The sequence below is a fragment of the Athene noctua genome, chromosome 26, assembly GCF_965140245.1.
Source record: "Athene noctua chromosome 26, bAthNoc1.hap1.1, whole genome shotgun sequence".
In the NCBI taxonomy this organism is placed as follows: domain Eukaryota; kingdom Metazoa; phylum Chordata; class Aves; order Strigiformes; family Strigidae; genus Athene; species Athene noctua.
In genome coordinates this window covers 2,462,663-2,485,586 of record NC_134062.1, presented here as the reverse complement: position 1 = coordinate 2,485,586, position 22,924 = coordinate 2,462,663, and the positions used below count along the sequence as shown (strand labels likewise).

Genomic DNA, 22,924 nt, shown 5'->3' with positions numbered 1-22,924 from the left:
ACTCAAAAGCTGTAAACGCATGATAGTTCCGTCACTGATAGTGTTATAATTTGGGGAGGAGGTGAGTGATTGTGTAAACAATATAGAATGTTACTGTGTGCTTTTGTGGAGTGCTGCTCTTCTGTGACTTGTTCTAAATCTACGATCAGTTTTTGTGGTATGGGGAGATAAGGAAACGTTTCAAAACTACTGTAAGAGGATTTTCCTGGAGCCATTCCTGCTCCTAGAAATGTGTGACCTGAAGACCTTGTTTTCTTGCTCCCACACTTTCAGAAGAAGGATTTTTCAGTCTTTGGAAAGTCTTTGGGAATTGTATTTCTAAATGTGTGCGGCGAGGAGATAGGATAGGAAACTTCTGGAAAAAGAAGAAAGTATGAAACATTGGAACATGGAGCACTGTTCTTGGCCAGAAAGTATAGTGAAGGTTATAGGAAGATTTGTAGCCATGCATCCCAAATTTATATGACTTATTCTTTTTTATTATTATTATTCCTTTTTAAATGCTTCTTTCCTCTAATGACATTTTACTGGCTGTTGCTCAGGAAATAAGATCTGTTTGAGCATTTTAACCATATAAAGATGAAAAATGTCTTCTGCACGTTTATATTTGATATAAAATTACTTTTAGTAACTGAAGTGATTATATAGTTGCAGTCTTACCTTGGAAAACATAAAACTACAGCAGGCACTGATAAGAAATTGAAGTGGAAATGGAAGTGTTTAATCCTTAAAACTGGAGAAGGACAAAGGAGTCATCTAGGTTTTCCTAGGGAAACAGATACTTTTGTTATCTGGGAAAAGAAAGTTTAAAACTTTTATATTTTTGTTGTTGTTGTTGGAACTCTTTGAGGATGTTAGAAGCTGGGAACTGCAGCGTTCAGAATAATGTCTGATGTCTCTGGAGAAAGTTGGCAGCAGACGCTTGTAGATAGGCTGGGAAGTGGTAACAGGCTGCGTTTGAAGTGTTGGTACTTTCAGGAAAAGGAATACTCAAGAGCAAACTGTGGAAGTGCCAAACTATCCTGGAAAAACAGTGTCAGCTAGATTTTTCAGTAGGATACGGTGATGGGAGTCAAGCTTCATTGGATAAAGTAGCACTAGGCAAGCTATGCAGTTGCAGAATTCTCCCCCCTCCCCTCTAGGAGTAGGTGAGAAGTATAGAAGGAAGTATAAATATTGGTGCTGATCAAACTGATGGTAGTGTGATGGATAGATACACAAAAGTTGTACATGAGCCCCAGAGAGCAGGCTGCTGGTTTGGGGTTTTTTTTTCTTTTCAAATTGTCCAAACCCACACCTTACTTATTGCTTTGCAGCAGTGTCACTTGTTTGGTGTTTTTTTTCCTCTTCTATGCTAGACCTAACCTCTTTTCTTCAAAGTCCTGGATTTGCTTTTATTAGTTTTTCTGTACTGCGCGCAGTTCTGATATCTAAGAAGAGTAAATGTGAGGAAGTTACTGTATTTTTTTCACTTGCATTTGTAGAGATCTTTGTAAAACACCTGTCTGTAAGGTGAAATTAAATGAGCCAGGGAAGGAGGCAGTCTTAAAAGTTGCAAGGGATGCAAGTTTTAGGTAGAGCTTCTACACTAATGTTGTCTATGTGAAGAAAGGAGGTGGTGAAGGAAGAAGCTCAAGTTATTGAGAGGCTGCTGCTGTCTGTGTAAATTGCTATTTTATTTGGATTGCCATTAAACTTTAAAAAATTTTAAAAAAAAAAGCAGAATATTTTTTTTGCATTACTCTAGATCAACGGAGGAGGCATTTAGACTTTCCTGAATGCCTGCTCTATCAGAGATTGGAGATACCTTATTGCTTGACTGAAAGATGTGCTACTGTTTTGTGATAGGAATGCGAGATTGCTACAGATTAATCTTTTCATAGATTTATAAATAAGAAATAGTGGGCTCTGTTCTTCCTAAATCTGGAGATCACCCAAATAATGGGTATAAACTGGGATAGATGGGGAAAATGAAGGAGAAGCCAGCTTGTGTCTCTGATTCCAGAGAGACAGCATAAAATAAATTAGAGGAAGGGGAGAAATGTGACATGTGGGTTGTTTCTAAGAAGTATTTCGTGATTTATAAGAATTCAGCCTGATTTTAGTGGTTTGGTTTGAGTACTTTGACATTTTGTACCTTTATAGTGAAGTGATTTCTTCTTAAATTGTGCCTTAAAAAACAAAAAAACCCCAACCGATAACCAGAAGTCATTTTATTAGGTGTGATCTTAAATTAAGCCAGGGAGATTTAAAGGTATGGGGTTTTGTGTGGTGCTTTTTCTTAAGCTGCAGGAATGATTGTTTGCATCCTCTGCTGCCACATGGCATATAATCGGACCAAATAAGGCAGCAGCTTGCTGTTCTGCCTTTATAAATGAGCAAACAGGACCTGCTGAGAGAATGAGCAATTGCTGCAGGGAGTAGTCAAAGGGCGTGCAAATCTGGCGAGACCAAGTGGGGAAGTGTGCGTTTGGATAGGCCAGTCCCATGCATGTTACTGCTTTTCTTTTGCCTGCCCCTTGCATGTGTGACGCCAGACCTTTATTACCAAGTTTTATTTGTATACCGAGTGTAAGACAGCAAAATAATAATGTGTTTGGAAGGGATGGGAATAGGATGAGGTGGTAATAAATAGGAACAGAAGCAGGTGATCTGCATGGCTTAGAGATAGTCAAGAGACAGAGGCTTTCAGAGGCAGATCTGCGCTCTTGTAGGACCTGCCATCTGGAGCATCCCTGTATGCTTCCCAGTCCGTGCGCAGCGTAATGGGAGAGGGCAGAGTAGATGCTTTGTGGAGAGTGCTGTAAATACAAGGAGCTAGTGGAAGACAACAGGGGAAAGCATGCTTTGAAAAGATTAGGCATCAGGATCCCCTAAATTGCTCTGTGTTATACTAGGATAGAGGAAAGCTGCAGAGCTAGCAGGAAGGAGTTTAGTATCAAGTGCTTGAGTACGGGTTTAGGTACCACTTCTTCCAGAGTGCCCACTGTTACGTTTTGAAGAATAAAGCCTCTGGAGTCACTCTTGATTAATGGTGAAAATGGGGTGGGGTATGAACCTACTTGTTTTCTGTCTAATGGCTGTGTATATCATTAATCTTAAAAATGTGTAGCGGTTTTTGATAAATTTAGCTTCAGTGAGTTCTACGTTAATGTTGTTTACAAAAAAAATAAACAATCCACACCTATGTTTTGAAAAAAAAATTTAGTTGCTTGTTTGCTTTGGAAAATAGTCTTGTTCTGCCTCAGCCATGTAAGAGTGCATCCTGCATCTTAAAAGCAAAACCAAATTTTCACTGATGATAAGGCTAGTTCAAGTTTATTAATTCATAGCAAATCTTATTTTTCTGGTGATTGTGGAAGACAAGTGACTTTTGAAGAGGTTATCGAGCAAAAGCATACTGAAATGAAGTCAATAAATAGTTAATTCTGAATTCAGGTGGGTCTATAATCAGCTCTACTGGAGATAATGAGGTTCACCTCCTGTGGATTTGTCTCCTGCATAGCAGCTGTCTCCTGTAGTTCAATAGTTTGTGAAATGCAGTTATAATTGGAAGCATTTGTGTGACTTATATTTTCTCTTGCTTCAGCATTAATAATGTGATATTCAGGGTGAATAAACACCATTTATATATTCAATGCTCTGTAGTATTGTTATTCCTTGCGTGGTTTTTTTATAGCAGCTATATTTTCCTTCGTGGTTTAAATTTATTTTTTAAATATCTTCCGTTTGAAATTTTTAGTCTTCTAAGCATGTGTGGTTATCTGTAATTCACTTTGCAGGTATTGGCTAAAATCCAGGTCAACAGAACCAGGATCTGTTTTCTAAACTAAGATACGTTTGCAAGGTTTGACTGACAAACATCTGTACAGGTTTTTTCCCTGAACAGATGAACTGCAGATGTCTTTATGGTGGCAGCATATTAATTTAAGTTAAAATAAGCATGTAACGGTTGAAACTACATGGATCCACCATGTTTTGATTGTTGACCCAACAGTTTTTCTTTGAAAATAAGAGTGTTGCATTTGTGGGATTCAAATTGTCTCCCTTGACTCCAGAAATGGACACTCTTAGTGTAAGCCAAAATGGTAACTTGAGGCTTTGTAAGAAAGTTTTTAACTTTACAACAGTGCTCCATGAAGGGTCCTCAGTTGTTCCCACCAGCTACGGATACAAAAGCGTTCTGCACCTGGACTTACTGGAGCACTGACCTCATCACCCATTCTGTCTTCAATTTCTTGTAAAACTTTCTTTTTCTGACATGCTGGTAGAGGTGATAGTCCTGCAGCCACTTGCAGGGACTACGGGGTCGTGCTGCTGTATTTTTAAGTGTGGGATGTGTAGTTCTGAGCTAGAAGAAAGCCCCCAGTTATCTGGGGTTGCGTTATTTCCTTTATAATGAGGAGAATGTTGGGGAGTTTTAATCCCACTTTTGCTCTCTGTTTGCAGGTGGCAATAAAAATCATTGACAAATCTCAGCTGGATGCTGTGAATCTGGAGAAGATCTACCGAGAAGTGCAGATAATGAAAATGCTTGATCACCCCCACATTATAAAGCTCTATCAGGTATGGTTAGTGGTGTCTTTTTTTTTTTTTTTTTTTCCCCATTTTCTCCAACTCTTTTGCTCCTGTACAAAGAGTTCCCTCTATACCAGTAGTGACTTCTGGCAGACCACCAGCCCATGACAATCTCAGCTTTTCTGGAATCGGTTTGCACTGGATAAGTGTTTGTAACTTTTTTGAAAGTACAGCAGTTGTGGTCTCTTTCATTCTATGGTACCAATTAGGCTGGCTGTGTTAGATACTCAAGCATACCTGAAATCTGCTTAAAATACATAGAAGTCTGTACATTTTGTGTTAGTGAAAGAGCTGAGTTGGCAGTACTTGTTGATGAGACCTTGCTGTCTGTTAGCAGACAAGGTTCTGTGTAAGCTAGAGCAGGGTGGGAATATTCATCACAATGCATCTACCAGTGAGTGTGAGCTGGGGGATCTGTGTGGATAGAGTGGTTTTTCTTTAGTTGAGTCTTGGCTCAGAGTGCAGATTGAGGAGTACTTGCAGCCTTTTTTTTCTCTTATCCGAAGATAAAACACGAGGATACGTAAATCCAGATTCTGCGGACGTGCTTGTGATGTAGATGCACACACCAGGCAAGAGCTTCCCAAACACTTTATCTTGAAGAGCATTTACTAGGAGATGGATAACTAGTTCATCGGATTTATTTTTGTTGGAGTCTTGCATATTGCTTCTGTTGTGGATATGGACAATTTGATTATTTATCCTAAAATGAATTATGTACGTTGTGGAATTGAATGCATCCCTTTATAACATGAAGGATAAATAATTACGGTATAACAATGTGTATTTACGTAAGAGATAAACCTGCATTTGTGATAATGCAGGCAGTGAAAACTGTTGAAGGTTTTTACTTGTGACTTTTTTTAGTGCACGTAGTTTGTGTAATAAAATACAGGTTTGTTCTATATTGTTCCTCTTCTGTTTCATTTTTTTGTTCCTGCTAGCTTATTGTAAAATGTTTGAGGCTGCTGGCATTTCTACTTTGGTTAACTCTTACTTTTAAGGCTTTCCTGAGAATTCAGGCCCCCCCTTGGGATCCGGTACTGTTTTGTTTAACAAATCACGCGGTGCTTCTGAGATAATCTCTTGTTGCTTCAAGTAAACCTAGCTCAATAAACAAATGAAGATTTGTGCCTAAAATCAAACTTTGAATTTAAGTTCATCTGATGATATCTATAAAGGCAGTGTGAGCCCAAGGACTTGGACCTGTGGCATTGGATTTGTTCTACTGAATAAAGACGAAGATCCCAGTTTAGGCTTGTTTAGCTTTAATTTCATTTTATGGGAGAGAGACTGGCACTTCCTCTTTAAAATATTGATTCACCAGGTGGAGGTCTACCTCAGGGAGTGAAATTTCTAACTAGCTTGAGTAATATCTACCACAGTTCCTTCTGAATGAATGACAAAACACAAAAATGGTAGTCTGAGAATAGTTAAATTTAAGTCTGGAGATCAGCAGATAACTTGAAGAGGAGGATAATTGTTACGTAGCGCTTACCCCTTCGCTATTAAGGGATTGGCTTGTTAGAAATCCATTTGGTAGATAAGTGAGGGGTTTTTTTTAAATAGCCTTCAATCAAGTTGTCTCAGTAGTTTGCTGGTATAACATGCCCATCACTGTATTGTGTCCACACTACAAGCTTCTGAATTCTCATGTCAAGGAACTACCGAGGATTGTCACAGTTAGGTAATGAATCTAGCAATCTTGGCTTAATTAAGAGTGGTTCCATATATGTAATCTACAGGCTGTTGCAGCTTCCTGTCTCCAAATGTTGGTTTAAAGCAGTCTTTACAAACTGTTTTGCCTTCCAGATACAGACATTTAAGTCATAATATGTTCAGCTGTTGTAGAATTAAACAAGGGTGCAGAAAAGACTGAAGAACTGCCATCTTGTTCTGTCTGCTGGCTTGTCAGTTTTCTGGTAATTCTGCTGGTTTTATAACTATATATCTTTCAGGATTTGCCTTTTTTAAAAAAGTATTCCTCTAAAAAGCATTTATTTGTGAGCAGTCTTCTAGTACTTTCGAGCTTGTGCATAAATAAAATACAAAAAATTAAATTTATGAAGGTCTTGTCCACAGACGGCTCAGGCTGAACTATTTTACTGTGGTATTGAAATAGACCCAAAAAGTGTTGAGTGTTGAAATTTTTGTATTGTACTGAAGGGAAGTCCTAAATTACTTTTTTACTTGGAAGTTGAAGTCAGGTGTGAGCACCAGGAGGCTGCATGGATGAACAACAAGCTCCTGGACAAGCTCAAGCTTAAAAAGAAAGCCTAGAGAGGGTGGAAGCAAGGACAGGGAGTCTGGGAGGAGTACAGGGATGCTGTCCAGGTAGCCAGGGATGAGGTTAGGAAGGCCAAAGCCCTGATAGAATTAAATCTGTCCAGGGACGTCAGGGGCAACAAGAAAAGCTTTTCGAGGTATGTGGGAAAACATGGGCCCTCTCTGGAAGGAAAAGGGAGACTTGGTCACCTGGGATATGGAGAAGGCTGAGGTACTCAATGACTTTTTTGCCTCAGTCTTCGCTGGCAAGGGCTCCAGCCAAGGCAGGGGCTGGGAGAAGGAAGAACCACCCACGGTAGGAGAAGATCAGGTTTGAGACCATCGAAGGATGCACGGGTCCGTGGTTCCTGATGATACGCATCCACGGGTCCTGAGGGAACTGGCAGGTGAAGGGGCTAAGCCAGTGTCCATCACCTGCCTGCAGGAAAGCTGGAGAGGGACTCTATCAGGGAGTGTAGGGTAGGATGAGGGATAACGGTTTTAAACTGACAGAGGGCAGATTTAGAATAGATCTAAGGCAGAAATCCTTCCCTGTGAGGGGGTGAGGCCCTGGCACAGGTTGCCCAGAGCAGCTGTGGCTGCCCCCTCCCTGGAAGGGTTCCAGGCCAGGTTGGACAGGGCTTTGGGCAACCTGGGCTAGTGGAAGGTGGCCCTGCCTGTGGCAGGGGAGTTGCAAGTAGATGATCTTTAAGGACCCTTCCAACCCAAACCATTCTATAACTTTTCCCTTTCAGTGTATCTTTTGATTGTGCTATTTGTACAATGTATTCCTGAGGAGCTGTTTAATTGAGGAGCAGATCGTTAGGAAGAAAGCTGCAAGATAACTGACCGGACTGCTGTTTTCAACTTATATCATGGAAGTATGGACTTCTGAATTGTTGGGTGAAATCTTTCCGTTCAAGGTCACGAACAGGTGTTCACAGAAAAGTTTTGAAGTCTTCCCTCTTTCTTTTTTCCCGTTTATCTCCCCTCTATTCCTTTCAGCCTCCCAAGTTTTTGATTTATGAGTAGCTTGTTCTTGCAATAGAAAGGCTGGAACTCGCCAGAAGTGAAAAGCAGAAGGTGCTTCATGTTTGGTTTTTTGTTGGTTCCCCCCACCAGAGGATATACTGAGGATGTGATAGTTCTGTAGCTGCACTGTCAGATTGTACAATGGGATTTTGTGGTGCTTCTACCTGAATTTTGCCAGGTTTTAAGATGGCTTATGTGTTTTTTTTCTTTCTATAACTGTCTGTAACAAAGGTCACTGTTATCCCCACTCTTTTTTCCCAAGCACCAGCCATCAGCATCTTAGCAAGGGAATTACTTTAGGCCAGTTCCTTAAACTAGGTGCTGAGGATACTGCCATTTTGTGTTAGTGACTTGTGGCCAAGAATCCTCTCCACCACCACCTCTATACACTGGCTTTATGAAGTTTTTAAAGCTTATCCTTGTGCTTAGCATGCAAATGCTTCCCTTGAAATTGTTGAGGTAATGCTGGGGGAAAAAAAAAAAGTGAAATACTGTCATAGCTGTATGTGCAAGGCAAAGACTTTCACATCTTTACCAGAAGAGAACAATGAAAATAAGTATCCGTTTGGGTGTGTGTTTGCTTTTTGCTCTTCCCACAAACAATCTCATGTGCGATTTCTCCATCAACAGGTGATGGAGACCAAAAGCATGTTGTACCTTGTGACAGAATTTGCCAAAAATGGAGAAATTTTCGGTAAGCAAGAGTATATTTTCATGTTCAACATTTTAATGTCACCTTATGAAGTTTGTTGATTGTATTTATCTTGCCCAAGGATCCCTTCTAGTGCAGTATGTCACTTTATTTGTCAGGAAATGTGTAATAACTGTCACTGTTTCCCATTTTAGAACTTTAGGGAAAACTAGCATAAGAAAAAAGTTTAAAATGACTGATGGTCCTTTAGCAGAAGACATAACTTAAACAGAATGGTGCAGGGTAAAATCTCAGCTGACAGAATGATTAGGTTTTCAGCACTTAGTTGAGATGAAAAACTGTATTTAAATGTTCAGCCTGATAATGAGCAGTGGCCCAAAACAGTATTTCAGGTAAACTGGAGAATCTGTTTCTCGTGCAGTTGTGCTGACTTGTCAGATGTGATTTTTTTTAAAATATGTTTTCAGGAAGAACATGGTGGGCAGGAGGGGGGGGGGGGTGTCAGGGTGATGTGGAATAACACTCATTAGAATTTTAGGTTGTGTGTGATGACCTGTGTGGTCGAATTCACATTAGTTCTTGTTCTTCAGCTAAAACTCATCACTCAAGCAGGACTTCAGTGTTAAACTTGGTTGCAATACTTCTTTTTTTTTTCAGTTGTAATACTTCATGATGGAACTCTTGTTTTGTAATGCTCAGCTTTGACTACGGTAGAGATATTGTTCTATTTCTTTAGAAAAAGTTGCTACTTAGTGCAGGACAACTGTAGTGTATAAATGTTCTTAATAGGTAAGACTTCACACTTGCTCAGTTCTCTTCTAGTGTACATGGTTGCTCAAAGTGCAGAACAGTAGAGAATCCTTAAGTATTTTGAAGGACCAGAAGATTTGAGGAAGCTTACTAAATTTTAAAATCTTCTGATGCTGATGACATAGAAGGGAATATGTGAAAAGGCTGTGCATCAGCCTGTATTCTTCCCAAGGGCTATGGGGTGAATAATAAAAGGGATTCTACGCTCCTGAGGCTTGTGTTCTAGTATCGAAGGTGATTTCTGCACTCTTTCCCTTCTTGACTGTGGTGATGGCCACAGTAAAAAGAAAACCCTATGTCTGTAAGAGACCTGGTTATGGCAGGCAGTCTGTAGCCTTTGTGCTGTCCCTCAGTGTAGCTTGAATAACTGTCATAACTGTAAAAAGTCAGGTTTATGGCATCTGCTGTGCTGTTACCTGTTATCTCTAGGGCATTTTGTCTTCTGTGATTGTACTGTGTCTGCATGTCCCAAGTTACTGTTTGAGATTTTCCTCAGCTATTGAGGCGAGTGTAGCAATGAAGTCCTCTCAAGGAGGGACAGGCTGAATTTTTTTCCCAGAACTAGCTATATTTAGCAGTGCTCCTTTTTAGGCCAAAAGAAGAAACATATAAAATGTGACGAAGTAGTTAAATCCGTTTCACTTGGACCTGCGTTAGTGCCTTTAACTTTAAAATGTGCATTAGTCATCAAAGTAAAAATGCTTTTTTCAGCTCCAGCACATGTGACAAAAAAGTTGGGTAAGGCTGTATTCTTCTGACCAAAGATGAGCTTGCTGTTCATAGTCTTGTTTGAAATGGCTGACAACCTGCAGGACAGCAAGACCGTAAGACTGAGATGATAAAATACCAAGAATGGTACCAGCATTTCTGTGCGCAGCGTGCTAGCATAGGTCTGCTTTGGAGTCTGGGAACCTCTGAAAATCTTGTGCATTTCTCAGGCTTTGGGTATTTTCGTTTGGGTTTTGTGCTGTGTCTTTCTCTCAAGGCACAGCATAATTGGCTTTATGCTGTGATCACCATCTGGAAACACTGAGTAAGAAGAAAGGGGATTCTGTTTTTTCTCACCTTCTAAACTGCTCTTCTCAAACCAGTGCTAATCTTGAAGCCCGGCCATGAGTTGCAGGCTGGCCTAAAACTTTTTTTTTTCCCCTTTTCTAAAATCTTTCCATTCATCTTATTACATGCCTTGGGATCTACAACATAGGAGGTTGTTTATCTTGCAAGATTTCTATGCAGACTTGCATCAGTGAGCCAAAAATTATCTAAAAATTATACTTACTTCAAGTTAAGTTTGTGTATTTTGTGTAGTTTTAAGGTTTCATATATGAAACATTCTGAGTACTTAGTCAAAATTCTTTAACTATTAAGTTGCATTTACACGACCAGAAGGGGGTTTTTTTTGCTGCTACTTTGTGAGAAAGTGAGATGGTCATAGGGAAAAACAAATTAAGAGATGGCAAAAAATATAAAACTTTACCCAGTGTAGCTAAAGATTCTACAAGTAACTTGGATGGTGACTCTTTTTTGCCTTCTTATTTGTTTTGGCTTTAATGTGTATAATTTCCTGTAAAACTTTGACTTGAACTCTTAGTTCATTCTGTAGAAGCAAAGCCTTCTGGGCTCTGAGACTTTCTCTGTCTGCAAATCTTTTAATGTCTCTTTCAGATACAGTTTAGCTAATTCTTAGACCTTATTTTCTCATTAAAATAGTTAAGGAATCTTTCTGGGTTCATTATTAGAGACAATATTTCTGTACAGGTTTTCTCTTAAATATTTTTTCTGATTCATTGGGATGATTTCTGAGAGTGACTTTTGTAATTAGGGATGGGCTATTCTGCTGTTGAATATACTTGCCACTTATGGTTTTGTAGGGGGAAGCAGAAATGAGGTAACAGCAAAACCATGTTAAAGTTTCTTGGTTTTTCTGCAGGCTCTGATAGGAAGTTCACTGCAACACGTAAGTGCTAGGTGAAGAGCAAATGGTCACTCTCCAGCAATGCTTAATGACAACTTTGATTTAGATTGGAATGGTACCCAGGACACTGGGTTTATTTTCTATGAATGACTCTAACATGTCTTGGTAGAGTAACAGATGAAAGGAGCAGAAAAATAGCAGAGGAGCAGAAATATTCTCAAAGGTAAAGAAAATCTTTTTAGCTGGAGTATTTAATATGTATTAGGTATTGTTGTTTTGTTTAGGAATTGGACTGAGGTGTTAAAGTAACAACTTTTCCTTAATAAAAGCTAATTTAATGAGTTTTGTGCTTGATACCCAGGTAATTAAAGTTTTTCACATGCATTTTAGTTTCAATAACAAAATTGGAGTTGCTGAGAAAGTTTCCCTGATACTATCAGTCAACATCAAGCAGAATGACCTCAGGGGGCAATGGAACAGAGTTCAGCATGTAGGGAGCCCTGGTGATTGGAGTGCAGAAGAGGTGGAGCCTGGCTGATCTTCATTTTTTACACTGGGTGGTGAAGGGATGGATTTCATGGAAACAGAACTCAAATGTTCAAAGTCCCTTCTTGTCTGAGTGGTTTTTTGTTGGTTGGTTTGGGTTTTTTTTTCCCCTTTCAAACGTTTAGTATTGGACTGTTTGTGTCATAAGCAGGAAACTGTGTCCAGAGCAACTTTGATGTAACTGGAGAAGAAGGGTAGTATTTAAAAAAAGAGGAAAGATGACTTGGATGATGAGCTTTTCCTCCTTCCTGTCCTGATCCTTCGAGTGTACTGCATTTGCCATGTCAAGTCTAACAATATGCGAAATAAAGTCTCCCTTTTATAACAGTTTTCAAACAGCAGAAGTAATGGGATGCTCTTCTGGAGTCCTGTACCTAAGTGTGTTCAAAGTTTTTAATGCTTTGCCATGCGTGATTCTGCTTTTGGGGGGATTTCACTTTGTTTTCTCTTGTAAAGCAAGATGATTAGAAACCTGTGGAACCTGCTATTCTGTAGTTAATCAGACCCCTGAGAAGTAGATCTCAGTCTGATTTTGGAGTAGCAGAGCACTGAATTTGCAGAGAGACTGGTAAATATTTGGAAAAAATCTCTTACTCAAAACAGCAGCTAGATGCTAAAATACTCTTTTATTAAATATGTACGATACCTAGTCACAGCATCACAAAATCGTCTGGGTTGGAAAAGCCCTTGAAGCTCCTCCAGCCCCACCATGACCCTCCCCCTGACCCTTCCCAACTCCCCCAGATCCCTCAGCGCTGGCTCAGCCCGACTCTTCAACCCCCCCAGGGATCCCGGGGACTCCCCCCCTGCCCTGGGCAGCCCATTCCAACGCCCAACAGCCCCTTCTGCACAGAAATCCTTCCTCAGAGCCAGCCTGACCCTGCCCTGGGCAGCTTGAGGCCATTCCCTCGGGGCCTGGCGCTGGCTCCTTGGCTCCAGAGACTCATCCCCCCTCTCTGCCCCCTCCTGGCAGGGAGTTGCAGAGGGCCAGGAGGTCTCCCCTCAGCCTCCTCTTCTCCAGACTGAACCCCCCCAGTTCCCCCAGCCGCTCCCCAGCAGACCTGTGCTCCAGACCCTGCCCCAGCTCCGTTGCCCTTCTCTGGCCACGCTCGAGTCATTCAATGGCCTTTTTGGGGTGAGGGGCCCAACACTGAACCCAGGAATCGAGGGGCGGCCTCCCCAGTGCCGAGCCCAGGGCTCAGATCCCTTCCCTGTCCCTGTGGCCACGCCAGTGCTGACACAAGCCGCCTAAATGAAGGACCATACTTTAAATGAAAAGCATTGACCACTGGGTTTGCCAGACAATGTGTCTGAGTCATATGTTTTGAAGTGAATACCATCTTAATCTTTCAATTGTCCAGTAAACAAATGTACTTTGGACTACTGAAAAGACTGGACAGGAAGCTGCCTTGTGACAGAAGTCCTCCTGCTTTCTGCTGTGAATCCAGATGAATCTAAGATAGCTTCTGGTTTCTATTTTATTATAGAAAAATGAAAAAACCCTACCACAGAAATGGTAGCCAGAGGGTATGACGTGAGGGTAAGATCTGTCAAAGGATACGTGTATGAAAGCATAGGTAGCTTTGCTATTTCAGTCTTTGCAAAGTACAACAGGGTGCTTTGCTCTAGGTGTCTGCAGTAAAAATTAAAGTCATGATTCTTAGCTCCAGAGGTACATACACACATCCTCAAACAGCGTCCAAATTCTGGCTGTTGTGGCAGAATGTCTCAAGCAAGTTTCAGCTGTCTTAAAAGTGGTTTCTATGTTCCATCCTTTCCTGTTTCCAAGCTAGTTAATGCACAAACAGCATCCTTGCACATACCGTCACCTACTTAGATAGACTGTGGTATGTTCTACTTTTACAGCAGAGAAATCAGTGTGTTTCAGAATAAATGACCTATTCGATGCCATCTAGACTTCATGGAATACTTAAGGCCGGGGTGGTTTGGAATCTATAAAAGTCCTGACAGGCTACAGTCATAGAAGCAAATGACAGCCTGGATTCATTAACTTGTTTGCTGCACTGTTAAAAATGATAGATTAACAGTTTAAAGGGCTGGTTTACATTCAGTGTGATTCAGTTTGTTCCTTTGATACCTGACTTCACCTTGTTATCATATGATTTGACTGTCACTTTGTGACTGAATGATATTTTGTGTGTAAATATTATGATCTCCTCTTACTGCCAGGCTTTTGTTTGTTCTTGTGCTTTGCAAAGTTAAACCAGTTGAAACTGTATTAAGATTTAGGTAGGTTAGAAGCTCCGAGGAGAGTTTTCAGATCTGCAGTTTTCAAAGATCGGATCTAATGTGCTTTGCTTAAAAACGGTTTTTGAAGGATGCTGCGATGAGTATAGTGCAACTGAGGTCTCTAGTCTGCCACTTGAGATGGTTCAGGAGCAGCCACTTCTGTGCTTGCAGAACGTGCTCGGAAGGTGATAGCAGCAGCACATGCAATCCTCCCAATCCTACTACAAGTAGAGTTGTTACCTCAGTAATGGGGATATAGAACTTTTTCCTAAGTGATCCCCCTATAAAACATCTTTTTGAAGCAAGCCTGTTTCACTGAGCATATTAAGCAGGTGGTGTTTTAATGATTGCATTTATTTATTTAAACTGTATGCGTGAAAAACCAACTTCAAAAGTCACTTTGATAACCAGTATGACAGTGTTCGGAGCACCTAATTGGCAGTGTAGTCTAGTGACCCCAGTGGCAGCAGAGAACCCATGATGTGTAAGAACACAAGGTCAGTGAAGTTGTCTGTTTTATATGAGCCAACAACAAATAATTTCTTTTTCATGTTTTTCTGAATATTTGCAAAAATCTTCATGGTTTGCGGGTGGGTCTGTGCTCCCTCCTTCTGAACGACATATTTCTTTGTCCTTATCTGTAGTAAGCAGAAGTGCACTGTTGGTGAAGTTTTACTGGAAATGTATTTTCAGGTTTTAGAGTGTGCTTTATGTGAGCTGCTCGGGCCTTCTCTGCTTATCATAAAGAAAACAGAAGAACTTAAATTAAAATGTTGCAAGCACCTGTAAAGCTCCTAAATAATATTTAATTTAAAAAAAACCCACAACCTAACAAAGCCAGGTATTGTGTTGGACAAGATGATCCTTTTTGGGTCACTGAGATTACATGACTAGCTTAGAAGATATGATTACTCGTTTTACTTCTGTATTTTGTCAGAGATTCTTTTAAATAAAAGAAGTAGACTCAAAACCTCCATTGCATCATGCTCCCTTTTCCACGTGCAGAAATAGCTGGTTTAACCTGTTAACTGAATTCGGACAGAAATGTTTGTGTCAGCTGGTCTGTAGATGATTCCTGTTCATGGGACTTTCTCTATAAATGATAATTAGGAGGGGCTGGTGGCAGCTCCAGCAGTTCTTGCTCACTGGTTTTTATTTACCTACAGTGTTAGTTGTGATGCAGCAAGTGGTTGGAGATTGCTGCGTGTGTGTATGTTCAGGCCTCGCCTGGGATCACTGGGTACAGTATCTGTATGTGTTTGCTGCACCCTGGCCGTTAACTGCACTATCTGTAGGATGCTGAAGGCGATCCTGAAACCTAACAGTTGATTCTTCGATGTTACGCCTTGTAAGAGGAAGAATAGAATTGGCCATAGAAACTGTTTCTGTCAAGACTTACACAGCTGCTGCTTCACTTGGTTTTGTTCCTGAGGATAAATGAAGTCTTCAGTTTGAGAGCTATCATTTGTTTCTGGACTAACCTTAGTTTTAACAACATAATCAAATATGAAAACAAAATGTTCTCTCTGCTTGCAATGCAACGAAGACAAGAGAGAGGTCAGGATGGATACCTTACGGATACTTGTTTACTTCCAGGGAAGAAAATACTTTTAGGCATCACACAACCTCTGTTGAGGTTTCAGAGGGAGAAGTATGACTGGTAACAGGCTAAAGCTTAAAGCACCTAATGTTAAAGTATCTAACGATGGTGAGGCCATCCCCAGCACAAACACAGGCTGGGTGAGGAGTGGATGGGGAGCAGCCCCGAGGAGAAGGACTTGGGGGTGTTAGTGGGTGGAAAACTGTCTGTGAGCCAGCACCGTGCACTCACAGCCCAGAAAGGCCCCGTGTGCTGGGCTGGGACCCCCAGCATGAGAAAGACATGGACCTGCTTGAGTGAGTCCAGAGGTGGCCACGAAGATGATCAGGGGGCTGGAGCACCTCCCGTACGAGGACAGGCTGAGAGGGTTGGGCTGGTTCAGCCTGGAGAAGACTCCGCAGAGACCTTAGAGCTGCCTTCCAGTGCTTAAAGGGAGCCTACAGGAAAGCTGGGGAGGGACTCTTTATCAGGGGGTGTAGGATAGGACAAGGGGTAACAGTTTTGAACTGACAGAGGGCAAATTTAGGTTAGGTGTAAGGAAGAAATTCCTCCCTATGAGGGGGGTGAGACACTGGCACAGGCTGCCCAGAGAGGCTGTGGCTGCCCCCTCCCTGGAAGGGTTCAAGGCCAGGTTGGACGGGGCTTTGGGCAACCTGGGCTGGTGGAAGGTGTCCTGACCCACAGCAGGAGAGTTGCAAGTAGATGATCTTTAAGGTCCCTTCCAGCCTAAACCTTTTTTTTTTTTTTTTTCTTTCATTCTTTTTGGAGGGGAGAGTGGGAGAACAATAGGTCAGAAACTGGGATTGACTGAATTTTTGAGTTATCTAGTGCTAATTATTTGAGAGAAATTGTTTAGTTTCAGAATTGTTGCTTGCTGTCTAATCCATTTAAACCTGCTTTGTGTTGACAGATTACCTCGCCAGCCACGGCCGTCTGAGTGAGTCTGAGGCCAGGCGCAAATTCTGGCAGATCCTCTCAGCAGTGGAGTATTGCCATGGTCGAAAGATTGTTCACCGTGACCTGAAGGCTGAAAACCTTCTGCTTGACAGCAACATGAACATTAAAATAGCAGGTACTCATAATGTAGATGTTATTCAGTAACAAACACCTTGTTCTTATGAAGGCACTTGCAGTAATTCAGTTGCTGCTGCCTGAGATACCCTTCTGTGCTTAAGGTACAGAAAATCAGAGTGATAATACACGTAATATTTTTGCAGTGTGGATATCACAGTACATGTAGCAAAAATAATTCCTAGATTATTTCTATTATACTTTGAGGAAAGAGGAGATAATTTTTAGAGTTACAGTCATCTTTTGTGGGTGTCATAACATGTCTATAATGCTGCCAGATGTTCAGGTTAAAACAGAGTTAATCAAATAACTTCTTTCAACATTAGAAAAACTCAAAATGGAAGCTTATTGATTTTTTTTTTTTTCTTTTTGCATGCATGATTTCATTTTAATTATAAATTTAGACACAGCAGATGTTGCTAGCAGTGGAAAGCATTTTGGCGGCTGTCAACTCATTACGATTCCACAAATCCTTCCGTACTGACTTTAGCCCAGTGACACTTGAAATGGGAAAGCTAGAGAACATCTTGATTTGGAGGACTGTTGAACTGAAGTCATCAGTAATATGGGAGAGCAGGAAGGGAAGGCAAACCATTGTAAGGAGCTAGCTTGTATAGGAGTAAGCTTGCTAGCTCTGAGAAGGAAGTGTGACTAGATAGCCAGTCAGGCTGAGAAAGGTGAAGTGATAAAACATTTCGGAGTTGTAGATCACTACTGGATTATTTTACCCTTGAATTTCCTCTTTGGCGTTTCTGAAATGGGTGAACTGCAAATATATCTTGATCTCTAATGCTTTCTCTAAGTATAAAATTGTAGAAAAGTGTTAAATGTGCCAGCAGCTCTCTAAAAGATGAGTTCCTTTTTGTCTCTGAAGTATGAAGACAGTGTCCTTAAAGATTTTAAAGGAAAAGTTAACACCTGTTTAACTGGTTAGCATCAGTGTCACACAGATTCACCCTGTGCTCTGCAGTACTACAGCAAACACTGGGAAGACTAGGCAATTAATTCTGGGGATTTACTTCACCCTCAGGAAAAATCTGTTCAGTCCTTTCAAGTCAACTTTATCAGAACAGGAAAGCTACACAGTCTTTTAAAATGAGCACTCACCTTTGAGATGAAAACTATTTCTCGAGCAATGATTTTATCGTCTTTAGAGAAAAGGAAACCATAGTCAATGGTATTAAAACCAAACAAACTCAACAGATGTTACCTTTGTCTACAAAATGGGGTTTTACTGATGGACTAAAGATTTCTTATCAATGTATCTATTAATGGAGGAGCTTTCCCAGATCCTGGATTTTGTTGCTTTTGTATTGACCTTTGGTTTTGTCTCTACATTTAAAACATCCATTTCTTCATTCCTTTACCACCACCCCTCCTTCTCTAGCATCTTTTTCACATCTTTTAAGAGTTTACAGAAAGGTTAAGTAACAGCTAAATTAAAACTGAGGAAAAGGAAAATACAGCTCTGTGAGTTCCAGAACTATGATTTTCATAGAATATTAGGCTACTGTTTGTTATCAAATCTCAGCATAAGGGTGGGTGGGTTTTTTTTTGCCAGAAGGAAGTGTGGAAAACATTGTCTAAAGCTAGAGAGGGAAGCCTATTGATCTGCTCTTAGGCCTGTTCTCTGTATTCCATGGCTCTAGCATCTCAGAGTAGGAATTTTACAGTAGGTTCATAAAAGCTGTAAAAATTGTTATTTAACGCTTTATATTAATAGCAGAGTCCTTGCACTAGCCTCTTTTTCATTTCAGTTGATATTAAACTGTTTATGGTTATCTTTTAATTTTCTCTATATTATGGGCTTTTGTATTAATGTTAAACTGTAAAAATATTTAAATCTACCATCAGATGAAGTAAAAGGGTTTTGCAACTGTTGCAGCAGGAAGATGCAGTTCTGGGCATTTGATACCTGAAGAAAGCTAAAGAAACAGTTTGGGATGGAGATGATGGCTGGAGTCTGTGATGAAGTGGCCCAAGTAAAATAACTGATCGCATTGAGATTGAGTTGGTGGTGGTGTCTCAAAATTATGAAAACTAATAGGGCCACCCACACTGCTCATAGCTGTTGGTAGTAAGGCTGTGAATTTGACAGTGATAGGGGTTTGGTACTTTGAGCTTTAATCAAGCAGGTTCATCGGCACTACCATTTGTAGAGTGTTTTTACTTTTCTCATTTCTGATTTCAAACTTACACTTACTTCTAGCAGCTACTGACAGTGACAGCACCTGGAGATTTATGACTGACATACAGTGGTATTTACCAGGATGGCTTCAGTAAATACTGTGTCTAAGGGCTGCAAGTCACGTGCACTCCCCTTACTATAAGGAACTGAACTAAATATAAGGGATTTTTGGGTGCTATTGTTCATCTGTGCTTTCTTTCCTTGCCTTCTGATCTGCTGCTCTTCCCCCTATTTTTACTACCACATTCTGTGCCTTCTAATTTCTCTTCCTCCACATCAGTGTTCTGCACTGTGGCTTGTCACATTCAGCCTGGCATAGTTTTTCAGAACTCCTCAGGGGCCTCAGCTCGCTGGAGCGGGGCTGGATTCAGAGGTATTCCTTTCATGGATGTCCTTAGCACTGCAGGGATGCAAGTTCCCTGCCTCCCTGAACACTGCGGCGCAAGCATGACACAGGCTCACAAAAACACAACTTCAAAGGCATCTCAGGAGACCTGTTAACCAAAGAAAGGTTAGAGACATGAACTCTTCTGTCACGAGGAATTTCAATGCGTAGGTTCTCCAGGGAGTCAAATAAAAGCACTGATAAATGGTAGTTACTAGATTCCATCAGCTGCTGCTGTCTCTTTCCTTCTCTTAGTTGCTCTTGTGCTCTACCTCTGTGTTACAGAAAGGCTAATTACAGATGGTCTGTATGTAAATGATCACATTAACTTGCAGTGATTCATATGATCTAATTCTTTCATGTCTCTTTGTCAAGCCTTATCAGATTGATGGCAATTTCTGTGTCCACCTTCAGTGATAAAGTAGCTGAAGGAAAGTTATGACTTTGTAGAGATTTGTGCTGAGTCAGTTGTTCTGTAAAGGAGACAGACGATGAATTCCACAAATGGTTTATTTGTGATTTTTGGAGTTAGCTGGTGCTGTGCAAATCCCTGAGAAAGGTCTCTTCCAGTGGTTCATATTCTTCATGGTTCATTTATCAAACTGTGGAAGAACAAAGGGCAGCCAGGATGCCCACTCTGATAGAATTACTCTCTAAGGTGAAGGGTTCAAGGCCAGGTTGGACGGGGCTTTGGGCAACCTGGACTAGTGGAACGTCCCTGCCCGTGGCAGAGGGGGTGGAACTAGATGATCTTTAAGGTCCCTTGCAACCCAAACCAGTCTGTGATTTCTTCAGTCAGATACAGAGGTAAATTTATGCACATTTCTATATTTCAGCTACCAGGAGAAGAAACGTAAGACTCAAAAATAATTGTTCCCAAAACTGTGAGCTTATGAGACTGCCACCCTTTATGCTTAAACAAGGAGGCTGGAGGGAAATGTAATAGTTTTGTGTTAATATTGCTCTAAAAGGAAGAGGAGAGAATTCGAAGGGTCTTTCTTTTCAGTCTTAGTAACCAGACAAGAAACAGAGGATGTGTAAAGATCCTGAGGTGAGAGCTTTGATAGACTATTATTTTCTGGAAGATACTAGGTGGTTGGGAGCAAAAGCCTCAAACCTGCATTTTAGTGTAAGTAACATTAAAGAAGGTATTAATCAGATAAAATGTCCACTGAGAAGGTTGTGGCTGAAGAATGCCAAACTGGTCAGTCTCCATCAGGTTTGACATCAAATTTGGTTTTAGGACTAGCAAGGTGTAAATCTGCATGTTCTTCTCAAAGTTACTGCCTGTAGATAGCTGGATTGTTCGTGTACCCTTTATTTTTGCTGTTTTTTTGAAGGGATCATAGGGACTAGATTTCAGTTACTGATCACTGCTAGGCTATGCTGTCATCAAATAAAACTTGCTCGTTGTCTGTCCAGTGAAACATCTGTGCATTTGTGAAAATTAAAGACAGCTTTGAATTGAGGATGGAATAGTGACCTCTCTGTGTGCTTCCAGTCCCGCAAAACCGCCAGATTAAGATGCCTTATAGACATCTGCAGAAATCCTGCCATCTCGATGGTAAAGCTGCTGTGTTTGAACCCGATGAGGTAGGAGAGACTGTTATTTTGAAGCAGGTTGTAATGCTGGTTTGTCTTGCTGGTGGACAGTAAAATATGCATTGACGTCAGAACTGGCTGATCAGCATTCAGTTCATGAAGTGGGTCAGGTTTGTTTCTAACACACTCATACCTTTCCTTTATCAGTACCTCTCTCCCGATTATCTCCTTCGCTCGTGTTACTATTATAACAAAAGATCCATGTGGCTCCGTGAAGCCAGGCAGATTCAGTTCTGTTGGTAATTTTAGAAAAATGGATTAATTATAGCTCTGAAGCTAGTATCCTTTTTAAAGGATTTTTGGAGGTACAAATTAGAGACTACCTCATATTGCTAGATGCACAGCAGAAGTTGCAGTGGCTCTGGCAGGGAACTTCCATTTCTCAAATTGCAAACAGGTTTGAAATCTCAGTCCGTTTCCATTTTTAACGGGAAAACAGATTCCATTTAAATGATGTATGTTCAAAAAATTATACCTTCTAAATTCAAGATTATTCTAAAGGGGGTAATGAGATTGAGAAACAAAATACCGCAAATGTTGAGAGCCAATATTTGCAGATTGCACAAACACAGAGTTTATTCAACTGAGCACAATGCTGCAAATGATCGCATTTTTTTTAACGTGCAGATTCAGGCAAATGTTAAGAAGATCACTCCATTATATAATCTCAGTCCTCTGGTAATGAGTCCAATTTCAGTCGTTCTAGAATTCTGTGGCTGGCATCTTTTTTTTTTTTTTTTTTTTATGAGGCTGGCACATTTTTCCCTTAAACATCAGTAAGGTTCTTAAAATCTGTTTCTCTGGAATGATAAATCTTAATAGTGTTCTTAGGTTAAAAACGATGACCTTTGATCCAGAATTATTATGGTAGATCAGCACTTAGAAAGTAGAAACAAGGTGGAGGGGGAAAGAGAGAGAATGAGAGAATAGTGATTGTTTTGTGTTTAGTTGAATCCTGGCCATTCTAACACTCCAAAAAGTGGGACAACTGAACTGACAGTCCAATATAATTAAAAATTGAGGAAGCCCAATGGACCAAGCATCCAGTATCCTATCTAAATCCTGAACTTTTTCTTTGAAATGCTTTTCACGGATGCTGTTAATTCTTGGGTTCTTAAGAAATAGTTTTAAATCATTTGAAAGACAATAAGTGTAAAAAAGCATAATGGAAACAAAAAGAGGTTACCATAATCATTTATGTACCCTAACAAATAATGCTGGTCTCCCTGCACAGGTTATTATTTTGTCCAACAATAGAATATAATTGGATTTCTAAAGATAAGAGCAGATTGGTGAGATAATGCAACAGTGTTCTTAAGTCCTGTGTTACATGAAAAAGTCCAGTATGAATTAGAAGGCATCTGGCTCTTACTGTGCTTTGTATTGTCAATGCATGTTCTTTTTTCAGCAGAAATACGTAAGTGAAGGACACTGGTGTTCCTTATCCATGAAAAAGAGAAGAAATTGCAGTTTTAGAACTGTAGATCAAAGGCGGAGTGAAGGAACCACTCTTCAGACACGTACCCCGTGCAGACAAGGTGCACAGGCTCATGAGGAATTCAGGGGTGGGTCAGATCCATCTAGCAGCGAGGGTATACCAGGCTGGCTGTGTCCTGCAGCCCTTGTGCTTGTCCCTACCCTCAAACCCCAGCAGCCAGTATTGTTGTATTAGCTCTTATACAGAGTGCATCCTTGGCTACCCCTTCTTGTATCAATTTATAGACTTTTCATTCATGGATTTGCCTAATAAAACTCAACCATCTACGTGTCACAGGACCATCAGATGCAAGCCAGTTGCTGCTGTTTAACACAGTCAAGTGCTGTCTTGAGAGCATAAGGTCTGTAATTCTGTTGCTTAGATGGGGAGCAAAGGTAACAGCCTTGCAGGGATCACACCATTCAGTTGTAAGATGTCCTTGTTCTTGAGCTACTTTCGGTAACCAGAAATAAAACTATTACGTTTTACAAAATTAAGCATGTCAAGGTAATAGTAAAAAAGCAAAAATCCTAATTGTAACATAAACCTGAAG

At 40.6% G+C, this 22,924-nt stretch overlaps 1 protein-coding gene across 2 annotated transcripts in view; it reads left to right on the top strand.

Annotated features, from left to right (window-relative positions):
• SIK2 (salt inducible kinase 2) overlaps window positions 1-22,924 on the top strand; it is a 57,153-nt gene that overhangs the window by 6,000 nt on the left and 28,229 nt on the right. Inside the window, exons 2-4 of one of the 2 annotated variants that reach the window (XM_074927285.1) lie at window positions 4,450-4,566; window positions 8,506-8,569; window positions 16,559-16,720. In XM_074927285.1, coding sequence (XP_074783386.1) covers window positions 4,450-4,566; window positions 8,506-8,569; window positions 16,559-16,720 — 343 coding nt within the window. Of the gene's footprint in view, window positions 1-4,449; window positions 4,567-8,505; window positions 8,570-16,558; window positions 16,721-22,924 lie in introns of those variants that run through there. The other variant, XM_074927287.1, reaches the window with a different exon arrangement.